Source organism: Rattus norvegicus, chromosome 14 (genome assembly GCF_036323735.1).
Source record: "Rattus norvegicus strain BN/NHsdMcwi chromosome 14, GRCr8, whole genome shotgun sequence".
NCBI lineage: Eukaryota > Metazoa > Chordata > Mammalia > Rodentia > Muridae > Rattus > Rattus norvegicus.
Window position 1 is genome coordinate 71,252,299 of NC_086032.1, and position 12,278 is coordinate 71,264,576.

General features: G+C 45.1%; 1 protein-coding gene across 27 annotated transcripts in view; it reads left to right on the plus strand.

Moving 5' to 3' along the window:
• The window catches only part of Prom1 (prominin 1), a 104,706-nt gene that overhangs the window by 49,996 nt on the left and 42,432 nt on the right, over positions 1-12,278 (plus strand). For all 27 annotated transcript variants that reach the window (XM_039092362.2, XM_063273554.1, XM_063273536.1 and 24 more), the window contains 3 exons: positions 8,262-8,382; positions 10,307-10,370; positions 11,723-11,812. In XM_039092362.2, coding sequence (XP_038948290.1) covers positions 8,262-8,382; positions 10,307-10,370; positions 11,723-11,812 — 275 coding nt within the window. The remainder of the gene's footprint in view (positions 1-8,261; positions 8,383-10,306; positions 10,371-11,722; positions 11,813-12,278) is intronic.

Here is a 12,278-nt window from a genome sequence, read left to right on the forward strand (position 1 = left end):
AACGCACTGCCTCTCTTAGGGTAATTCCCTACTTAGCGAGCTTGTTATTTCTTAAACAAAAAAAAAAATATTGTCTTGTGTATTTGAATATTTTGCTTGCATGAATGTCTGTGTACCATGTGTGGTTCATGACTGGTACCCACAAAGGCCAGAAGAGGGTATTGAATCCTTTGGGACTGGGGGTTACAAATGGTGTGAGCCTTCATGTGGGTATGGGGATTTGGAAAAATAACCCATATACTATTCTCACTTAGCCCTATAGTATTTACACATAAGTTTAATTTACAACATGAAATCAAATTAGTTCTAAATTTGTCACACACTAAAACAGTAGATCAGCTCTGACTTAATTATATTGAAACCTGAAATTATGAACTGAAAACAAGTGTTTTATTTGGATTAGAAAAAACAAGTAAGTATGTAAGAAACTAGAAAATGAATGGATTTTTAAAAAAAATAATTTTTCAAACTAATATATACTTAAAAAGCCTAACAAGTTTTGTTTAATGGGTCTGCATCTCAGGAATAAAGATAGGTGAGCTATACATAAATATGTTATTTATATATTTTGGTATTTTAAACACAGTTAAATACTTCATCAATTCAGAATAAAATCCTTTGTAATTTATAGAAATGCAAACAAAAGTCTAACTTAAAAGAGGAATCCAATATAGAAAACATGTTTCTTTTAAAAAAATGAAAATCTTGGTACACATATGCAAATATTTATTGGGTTGGCATAGATAAATCTGTATAATAAAGAGTCTTCATAGTATTTTGACGTGTATTCTCATAAGGCAAAAATGATTAGTGTGGGGGACTGGAAAGATGACGTCAGTTAAGTACTTAGCTGTTTTGGTATCTTCTGTCTGAAACCCCTATCAGTTTTCATCAGGATTGAAAATTGGCTAAATATTATTTGCAAGTATTAGGACAGCTGAGATTAGGATCTAGAAGAGGAAATGACTCTGTGAGTATGAAAGTGAAAGCGAAAGAAATGGAAAGAAATCATGTCACCAAAATTAAAGGGCTGAGCAAAAGAAGAGGGACAGACGGAGGCCATGTTAGAGAGGAGGCAGAGGGAGGCCATGTTAGAGAGGAGGCAGAGGGAGGCCATGTTAGAGAGGAGGCAGAGGGAGGCCATGTGAGAGAGGAGGCAGAGGGAGACCATGTTAGAGAGGAGGCAGGGGGAGGCCATGTTAGAGGGGAGGCAGGGGGAGGCCATGTTAGAGAGGAGGCAGGGGGAGGCCATGTTAGAGAGGAGGCAGGAGGAGGCTATGTTAGAGAGGAGGCAGGGGGAGGCCATGTTAGAGAGGAGGCAGGGGGAGGCCATGTTAGAGAGGAGGCAGGGGGAGGCCATGTTAGAGGGGAGGCAGGGAGAGGCCATGTTAGAGAGGAGGCAGGGGGAGGCCATGTTAGAGAGGAGGCAGGGGGAGGCCATGTTAGAGAGGAGGCAGGGGGAGGCCATGTTAGAGGGGAGGCAGGGGGAGGCCATGTTAGAGAGGAGGCAGGGGGAGGCCATGTTAGAGAGGAGGCAGGGGGAGGCCATGTTAGAGGGGAGGCAGGGAGAGGCCATGTTAGAGAGGAGGCAGGGGGAGGCCATGTTAGAGAGGAGGCAGGGGGAGGCCATGTTAGAGAGGAGGCAGGGGGAGGCCATGTTAGAGGGGAGGCAGGGGGAGGCCATGTTAGAGAGGAGGCAGGGGGAGGCCATGTTAGAGAGGAGGCAGGGGGAGGCTATGTTAGAGAGGAGGCAGGGGGAGGCCATGTTAGAGAGGAGGCAGGGAGACCATGTTAGAGAGGAGGCAGAGGCAGGCCATGTTAGAGAGGAGGCAGGGGGAGGCCATGTTAGAGAGGAGGCAGGGGGAGGCCATGTTAGAGAGGAGGCAGGGAGAGGCCATGTTAGAGAGGAGGCAGGGGGAGGCCATGTTAGAGAGGAGGCAGGGGGAGGCCATGTTAGAGAGGAGGCAGGGGGAGGCCATGTTAGAGGGGAGGCAGGGGGAGGCCATGTTAGAGAGGAGGCAGGGGGAGGCCATGTTAGAGAGGAGGCAGAGGGAGGCCATGTTAGAGAGGAGGCAGAGGGAGGCCATGTTAGAGAGGAGGCAGAGGGAGACCATGTGAGAGAGGAGGCAGAGGGAGACCATGTGAGGGAGGAGGCAGAGGGAGGCCATGTTAGAGAGGAGGCAGGGGGAGGCCATGTTAGAGAGGAGGCAGGGAGACCATGTTAGAGAGGAGGCAGAGACAGGCCATGTTAGAGAGGAGGCAGGGGGAGGCCATGTTAGAGAGGAGGCAGGGAGAGGCCATGTTAGAGAGGAGTCAGGGGGAGGCCATGTTAGAGAGGAGGCAGGGGGAGGCCATGTTAGAGAGGAGGCAGGGGGAGGCCATGTTAGAGAGGAGGCAGGGGGAGGCCATGTTAGAGGGGAGGCAGGGGGAGGCCATGTTAGAGGGGAGGCAGAGGGAGGCCATGTTAGAGAGGAGGCAGAGGGAGACCATGTGAGAGAGGAGGCAGAGGGAGACCATGTGAGAGAGGAGGCAGAGGGAGGCCATGTTAGAGAGGAGGCAGAGGGAGGCCATGTTAGAGAGGAGGCAGGGGGAGGCCATGTTAGAGAGGAGGCAGGGGGAGGCCATGTTAGAGGGGAGGCAGGGGGAGGCCATGTTAGAGAGGAGGCAGAGGGAGGCCATGTTAGAGAGGAGGCAGAGGGAGACCATGTGAGAGAGGAGGCAGAGGGAGGCCATGTTAGAGAGGAGGCAGAGGGAGGCCATGTTAGAGAGGAGGCAGAGGGAGGCCATGTTAGAGAGGAGGCAGAGGGAGGCCTTGTTAGAGAGGAGGCAGGGGGAGGCCATGTTAGAGAGGAGGCAGGGGGAGGCCATGTTAGAGAGGAGGCAGAGGGAGGCCATGTTAGAGAGGAGGCAGGGGGAGGCCATGTGAGAGAGGAGGCAGGGGGAGGCCATGTTAGAGAGGAGGCAGGGGGAGGCCGTGCTGACAGTCCTCCATTTCTCAACAACTCCTCTAGCTTCTGCTTCAGCAGATATTGCGTACTATTGATAAAATATTTGCTGTGATTACCATAAATCCTCCCACTAACCCTCAACCTGTCCCCGACCTCATTCACTCATTGGAAATCATACAGTTCAATGTAGTTGGTTTTACTTAATCTTGACCATGTTGCTTGTTCTGTTTAGACCTTTTCATCTCAAAGGTTTATTTTCTCAGTCTCTCATTGTTCTGTTTTTGACAAGGCCACATGTGTCAAGAGGAAGATTTCCTGGTGTGTAAGGAAGTGCAGGCCGTGCTTCCTCGTGCTTCCTCTGAGCTTTTCCTAGAGACAGCTATAGATAGGGAGTGCCCTGGGACCTGGCCACATGTTTCTGCTGTCTGTCCATGCCCAGTAGGTTGTATTCTCGCTTCTGTGGCTGAGTCAACAGATGTATCTTCCTCAGAAAAAAATAACTTATCTTCCCTTCATACTTGTCATCAACTACATTTGTCAGAGTGTCCCAAAGGCTAGGTAAGAGAAAAGATGGCTTAGTGCTGAAAAGTGCTTGCTGCTCTTGCAGAGGACGCAAGTTCAGTTCCAAGCGCTCACACTGGGCAGCTCCCAACCACCTGTGACTCCAGCCCCAGGGATCCAACACCCTTTCCTGGCCTCTGTGAGCACGGGACTCGACTGCATGCACCCATACACAGACACGCAAGCGACACATAAGTAAAAGTAGAGATGACTCTAGAACGAAAAGCAAAGCCTAAACCCATCCGTGCCTTGAATTGTGGGAAGTTTCGGGATAGCATCCTAAGTCAGCGTTGGTAACGATTACCCTGGTGAACTCAAAGCTTCTAAATTTATCTATAGGATGTGCTTACCACTCTCTAGCTTGGAGGGTAGAAGATTCTCAGAGAAACAGATCAAACTATATCCTGCCAGAACGTCTTGAGCCTTTGATAATGGAAACAAGAGATCTGGTTGTTTAAAATTTAAATAAGTAACTTTTAAGAAGGAAGAGATCGCTTGCTAAAAGCGTTTATTTGGTTTTCCACTGGCCAGTTTCATTAAGGCCGTAGATAGGGGGAAAATGGCTTCACTTTCTAAAGATTTAGTTTATAAAAGCTCTTAAGTCTTTACTTGTATGTGAGGAGTTATTTTCCACAGTGTACAGACAATTCATAATGCCATTTAACCTATGAGTAAAAGCTCCTGTCTTCTGCTCCAAATCTGACGACATTTTGCTATACCACACCAAAGCACATATTTGGTAGTTTAAGAAGAGTTATGTCTGGTTCTGCTGACAGGGGATCTATTGATGTTTTATGGCTTGTTTGCCTTGGGTCATTTTTTTCTCAGTGTCTTCATGCCCTAGTCATTGACTGGTGACTGTTAAAATGCAGAAAAATTAATTTACGTGGCCCTAATGTTTGCTTTAAAATACAGTGAATGACAGAGAGTGTCCAAATAGACAGTGAATAGAATCATTCATTCTCTATTTTGTTTAAATGAAAGGTTTAAATTAGAGGTCATAATTGGAAACTAGTGCTGGTCAATATAGTAAAGTTTTATCAGATGTTAATATTTGCACATTGGGAGGTTTTATTTAAGAACTCAATTTACAGGTGTTTGTAGATGCCGGGAAGTTCCTCTTTAGTGCCACTTTGGAGAACTACAGAGAGAATGTTCTGCCAGCCATCTGACATGTTCCAGGTCTCGGGCCACCCTGTTTCCTCTCGTGCTTTCTATCTGACCACGAGGGCTTTCGGACTTGTCATTTTCAAAAATATTTTTGTTATCACCTTTAGGTGTTTTATATTCATGAATATCTGTCCACTCTGTGCATGTCTGATGCCTGCAAAGGCCAGATCTTCAGGAACTGGAATTACAGAGTGACCACATGGATGCTGGTATTTGAACCTGGGTCCTCTGGAAAAGCATCCTTGCTAACTGCTGAGCAATCTCTCCAGCCCTTGCACTTGTCATTTTTAACCTAAACACAAACATTTACACTGAAAATGTGCTTGGAAAGTTGTAGAATTTGTTTGCAGAACTCTGTTTAGCACAGACTTTTGTTAAAGTTATTGATAGCATGATTTTGATCATCTCTAGCTAAGCTTTCTAGAATTGCACTCTTGACAGTTGGAAAATTTGGAAAGACTATTTTCCGAAAGGTTATACGGCAGTTTGTTGCACTGTGTGATGGTCTTATGAGTAAAGTCGTATAGAATAAGGACAAGGAGGTAGTTACTACCTCCTTTTAGGGACACTGAACTTAGGTTTAACTAGGAATAAACTTCAGCAGGTGTTGCGACATGCAACATCCCAGATCCCTGTAGAAGAGCTCCTTTCATGGGAATGGACAACAGGAAAAGGTCAATAGGAAGTGGTGAACTTCCTGGTTCACTTTGACTTATTCGATGACCACATGGATCTGTCGCTCAGTAGAAGGAATGACTGAAATAGTTTGTAGAATGCAGGGAGAGAAAGTAAGATTCCCGAGGGTGGGGGCTGGAGAGATGGCTCAGTGGTTAAGAGCACTGACTGCTCTTCCAGAGGTCCCGAGTTCAATTCCGAGCAACCACATGGTGGCTCACAACCATCTGTAATGAGATCTGATGTCCTCTTCGGGTGTGTCTGAAGACAGCTACAGTGTACTCATATAAATAAATAAATCTTAAAAAAAAAAAAAGATTCCCCAGGGCGGATACCAGCTCTATTTAGGGGGTGACCCTGGCTTGTCGTAGCCCGGATATTTGAACCTGGCTTAGTTAAATAAAGGCCCTGGCACATTACCATGTTTTGGTTCTCAGTTGTGTGTGTTTGTCTTGCACGTAACTAAAATCATTGAGTCACTAACCTAGCTTAGGATTAGGGTGTCTTCCTGAGGTACAATGTCTGCTTCATATACAAATACAAGTTTAGGACAGAGAATAGTGGATCATACAGCAGCTCAAAGGGTACAGGACACTGTCTTCATTTTCTGAGCTTGCGCTAAGATGAACCTCAAGCTTAAAAATAAACAAGTCCCAGGGAATTTGTGGACATCCCCCAAGCCCCTTTCCTTTGCAGTGCGGGCAGTTTATACATCCTACAGCGGGTTTATAAGATCAGCTGCAAACTGCCCTTTGAGATGGTGGTTGCGGCTCAGATAGAAAAAAAAGTCTTCACAGAGTTAGTGGGGTGGTGGTGATGGTGGTGGGTGTGTTGGGAGGGGTAAGGGGGTAGGAGGAATGGTGGTGGGAGGTGGGGTGGGGACGAGGAACCAGGCCCAAGTGACATGTTCCTGCTCTCCTAATTCTGCTATAGTTCACTAGGCCGACCGAGTAAAGTACTATTCAATGTCATGTGCCACATAGGCATGTTAGGGTCACTTAGGGAGACCTGGAGGAACTGTGCGTACTGCCACAGGAAGACGGGCTTTAACAAAGAGAATCCACAAATGAGCTAAGCACTCCTCCAGATGCAACAGTACTTTTATTTGTTGAAAATATTTTTTTTTTTTTACTGTGCGTCTGTGTGTGTCTGTATGTGGCTATGTGTGATTATTTGTCGATGTGTGTGTTTGTGTGATTAGGTGTCCATGTGTGTATGTATCTGTGTGGGGGTCTGAGAACAGGAATGGAGATACCCTTCAAAGCCAGCTACCTCAGAGCTGGAATTACAGTTGGCTGTGAGCAGCCCCACAGGTGCTAGGAACTAAACTTGGGTTCTTTGGAAGAGCAGTTAAGATTACTTTACTCCTGCTGAGCCATCTCTCCAGCCCCATGCAGTCCAGCCCCAGGACTCTTAAACAGAGGGAATATCTGTCCCGGGACTCGTATTTTTTTTGTTGTTTTTGTTTGATTTTGGTTTTGGTGACTTGGGATTTTTTTCAATGCAAAAAGGCAAGGTGCCTATTATCTTACTACTCCGTGAATATGTGTGCATAAAACACAAGAAATTGCTTGGTAACCTGAGAGGCTGCTGCATATTGTTTTCCCAAGATTTCTCTGCTACTTGCTAAACCGTTCTTAAAATACATGCACATTGTACACTGGACAGTTACAAAGTAACAGTTCTAGTCTTTTGGGCCTGTGGGTAAAACCTGTTGCCCTATTTATTAATTTTTGCTGCCCTCTAGTGGTCAGATTGAAATGTAGTTTGGGTTTTAGCTCCCCTGCCGTTTTGAGGGGTTTGTTTTGTTTTGATTTTGAGGCAAGGTCTCATTGCAGTTCAGGTTAGCCTGGAGCTCTGAGGTCTTCTCACCTTGCTCTTCCAAGTGTCAGAATTATGGTTATACACCACCATGCCTGGCTGGGAGTTTACTCCTACAGCCTATAAAATTCTAATGTTCGGAGGTTCTGACTCAACAGATGAACCAATTTGTATAATTTAAACCAAGAGATTGATAGTGGTTAATAAGCATAAGAGCTTTTAATACATTTAAATCTAGTCTTTCGAGATAAGCAAGGAAGAAGTTTTTAATTTCCCCATAGGGTCATCTTTCCTGCAAGGTGACTATATGAAGGAATCTCTTATAATGTATATTTTATGTAGAGAAAAGTATTTTCTTCATAAGTACCTATTCAAGAATTTCCATGGGAAAAACTCAGCCCTCACCATGAGAACCAGGACATTTCTAGCACCATCATTTGGGTGGCTTTTGTACATTATATTAATGAAGAGTGGGCATGCCTCCCTCCCTGTATGTGCAATAATTCGCTTCAAATTGTCATCTTGCCTTAACCTAGTATCGCGTGGGAGGAAATCACTGTGGGTGTATTTTATCCCAGCAACAGGAAATGAATCTAAGCCTTCCCATGGTGCTTTAATGCTGAAATACCTTATTTCTCTTCAATCTGGACAATATGGAAACTAACAATTAAATGAAGAAACACCAGACATCTCAAGTCCCTCTCCTCATTTTGCTATTTCCCTCTTCTTCGGGGGTAGCTCAGGTGTGTGAGAATGTTTGTGTGGGTGTAAGGGTGCACCCACAAGGTGCACGTGCATGTATGCACATACACAGACACACAACCCTGACACTGCCTGCACCTTTGTCCTTGTCCTTCCAGCATTTGTTGTGGGCGCTGTTCATTTATGAGAGTCATAACCCAGTAGTTTATCCTAAACGGAACTCTGTCTTCAGAGGGGCCTTAGCCCTGTTTTGTGTCCTCATTTTGACGCTGTGCTGACGGTGGTCTTAATGGGTACGCTGCAGTGGTAGGGGTGGCCGTTCCACGGCTTCTGTGCGGCTGAGGACATTGGATCTTTGCCAACACTTTTTCTTTTTCCCTGTAGTCTTGGCATCGCGTTTGGCTTTGTGGCCAACCAGCAGACAAGGACTCGGATCCAAAGGACCCAGAAGCTGGCAGAGAGCAATTACAGAGACTTGCGGGCTCTCCTGACTGAAGCCCCAAAGGTAAACACCTACAGCCTGCACATTCCGTGGCACTTTCTGTAGGCTGCTCCGAGTCCCCGAGTGTTTAGGAACTCAGCCAAACCTTTTAAGAAGTCAGTGAAACCACATGGAAAATCACTGCCCTTTAGTGATGTAGATGAAGAAACACAACCAGAGAGTTGTCAGAAGCATGAAAATATGGTTTCCATAGCTTTAAGATAGGTGTCTTATCTTGCTTTACTTTATTGAGGCATAGCAAAATCACTACACGTATAAAAGTACCTACCAATTTTAAGAGTCTCACTGTGGGTTGTTTTGGTTCTTTTTTTTGTTTCTTGTTGCTAATATATTGTTGGATACTGTCGCCTCAGTGGGTTATCGTTACCCCTTATCATTTCTATAGTTACTATTAAGATGGAATTCATTAGCTTTATGCACACCTGCTTATTATTATTGTGTGGGTGTGTCAGTCTGCTTAGGAAGGACTTTCTTCCCCTATCCCCTCTCTCTAACACACACACACACACACACACACACACACACACACGCACGCACGCACGCACGCACGCATGTCATTTTGGAAGACAAAAAGCAGAATGGCTGAAGGCAGTGATGGGGAAGCCTCTTTTGTCCTTATCCCAGAAACGTGTTGATGCCTCACCTGTACAGAGTATGACTTGGAAAGCATCTGGGCAGGAACTGGTTTAAGTGTGTGATGCTTGTGGGAATCGACATTGGTAGGGAGAATCCCCCAAAACCAAGGACCCTTGAACAAGATGTGGCCTTCTCAGTTGACTCTGTCCTCCAAATGCTGCATATCAAGTGTGTCCAGAGGCCGGAAGTGAGGATGGAGGCATTTGGGAGGGTGGACAACGGAGAGACTAACCCTGCATGGCTTTGCAGTTCAGCGCAGGTAGAATTACTTTTTTCTCACCATGTAAACAAAAACATGTTTTTCATGTAACACCCTGAAGATTCCACAGAAAGCTCTTCCCCCCACCCTCTCCAAAAAAGCCAAAAGTAACAACAGTGGCTCCCGAAAACTAGGCCGTTGCTCACCCTTTTATAAAAAGTGCAAATTCCTGGGACTTTGGGGAGCTTACCTGGTTGAGCATATATGAAGACCTCTAAGAGATAGAAATTTTTACAGATAATTGAATAGGCAACCAACAGAAAGAATATAGCTGTCTCCAAACAGAGCAAGATGTTTCACCTCTGGTAATTAGGGAGATGAAAATTTACATTCTGAGGTGTGCTCACTGGGAAGGTTGGCAACCCTAGAAGAATGTTCATCTAGCCTCACAGAGAGGGTAGGAAGCAGGCCATCTGAGCCCCTGTAGATAAGAAGGTAAACACTCCATTAGAAGACCAGTCAGGAATAGTAAATATCACAGACTCGTGTATGAAAACTTCAGAACGTCCTCTTGTTCATCGTTTCTTGAGTCTGGGCTGTCTCTGTGACCTGTTTATGACCAGGAGGACACAGTGGATGTGACCTCAGGCTAGTTGGAAACTCCAGCATCTAGGGGCCTCGAATCGAGTATCTATTAGGCTCTCATTGATGGTGACCCTGAGGGTATCATGAAGATACGCAGGCTGGTCAGTAAGAAGATATAAGGACATATGGAGAGAGACAGACCGACCTCTCTGCTCATCCACGTAATCCTCACTATGACCCATCTGGCTGGTCCACAGAATCATGAGACCTAAGATGCGAGCACAGCCAGTAAGTTTATACTAAGAAAGCACAGTAGAGAGTTTGTAACCGGAAATGAACTGTGGGAGTGTGTCCATCAAGGGTACCAGACAAGATGAACGTTCACTATTTCCTAACTGTCTCTTTTTCAAAGTGCTCTGACAGCGTTAATCTTTTTATCTTAAATATTGTTGTTGTCTAATGACTTTGCACCTCAGAGGGCAGATGCCGTGTCATTTTCTTTTCCAGCAAATCGACTATATTCTGGGGCAATACAACACAACCAAGAACAAGGCATTCTCAGACCTGGACAGTAAGTAGCAATGAAAGATGGTTTATATTGTCATGGTTACAGCTCAGAAGATGCCTTAGCTACCTACCTCTCGTAAAGCACAGACCAAAAGAGGAAGCAAATGAAGGTAGGAGGGAGATGGGGCAAGCTGTAGAACTACTGTGTGTTTGCCACTTGGCATTGGATGGTTAAAATTCCCACTATTAGGGATCAAAGAGATGACTTAGTGGTGAGTAGAACTTGCTCTTATAGAGAACCTAGGTATCCACACGGAGGCTCACAACCATCCCTAACTTCACTTCTAGAATATCCAATGCCTTCTGCTTTCCTCAAGGACAGCAGGCGTACGCATGGTATACAGACATATGCACAGACATATGCAAGGTGACACTCATCCACATAAATTAAATAAGTAAATCTTTAAAAAAAAAAGTCACTCAACATTTAACTTCAGTTTCCCAAGCAGAAGAACTTGGGTTTCTGTTTTAAAATTTCATTTTGCAGAGCCAGGTAGTGGTGGAGCACACCTTTAATCACAGCACTTGAGAGGCGGAGGCAGACATATCTTTGTGAGTTCGAGGACAGCCTGGTCTAAAGAGTGAGTTCCAGGACAGCCAGGGCTATGCAAAGAAAGAAGCACTGTCAACAACAATAATAATAATAATGATAATAATAATAATAGCAATAGTAGTGGTAGTAGCAGCAGTAGTAATATTAAACATATATAATTTTATGTTGTTTATTGCAAAGCCTTACTTTTCTATAGTCATTTTTCATGCAGACTAGGATGAGCGGACCTGCTAAGTGCCCCGTTCAGTGGGCTTTAGAAATAGCCTTGCTCCATTTTTTTGCTGAATCACTTTTCATTCCAGTTCACACAGAGCTTGGTTAAATGGTTATGAACACAAGGTGACATTTGTCCGCATTTGTTGGCAGGAGTGGTACAGATATCTGTTGGCCAAGGCAGTGGAGGTCTCTCGCCATCCTGCAGGGCACAGGACAGTTTACTTCCAACAAAGCAATATCTGCTCCCAAATGTCAGTTGTATTGCAGTGGAGAAAACCCAGTGTAGATGGAGAGCTAGAGACAGTGGCTACATAGTACAATTCAAGATGGCAAATGCTGTATTCTTCATGCAAGTCCGAGGGTCCATGGAGAATAACTTTCCCCTTGGGAATGAGCGTTAGGGGGTTCCAAGACAGCTGATGACGTTTTACATGAGGGCCCACAGTGATAGTCTGGAGTAGAGGCTGGGACTTGAGGACAGGAAAAGAGATGTTTTCCACGTGTAGACTCCTGGGGTTTGAGGAGAGCTCAGGAGAGCTGAAGGAGAAGCAGACCTGCCCCCATTAACTTCTTTCCTTTGAATTCAGGTATCGATTCCGTGCTGGGAGGCAGAATAAAGGGCCAACTAAAACCCAAAGTTACTCCTGTTCTCGAAGAGATTAAGGCCATGGCAACAGGTATGCATGGTGGCAAAAGTGACCAAGAATAGCCCATCCTGGCTTCCTGGCTTCCTGGCTTCCCAGGGTCACTCCCTTTGACTTGCATGTTCTCCAGTGGGTAGGGATGAGAAATATAATCTGGCCATGCAAACATGTCTAGCAAAGACATGAGCTATCCTAATATGTGTGTTGTTAGTTAAAAGCTTGTGCTAAACCTATGGTGCTGGAGAAAACCAAAGTCATTTGAGGGAATAGTAACCCAATTTGATAGGGGTTGGCCATTTGTTTTTATAAATAAAGTTTTATCAGAACACAGTTATGTGCATGTGCTTGTGCCCCCTTCCCACATTGTATTTTCTTTGTGTTTCCCATATTATTAAAGCTCATTTTAGGCCAGCTTGAATAACTTAGTTGAGTTCCCACTGTGGCCAGGAATGTGTCATCACATATTCTCTGAGCCATTCCGGCAATGTTTTTTAATTCA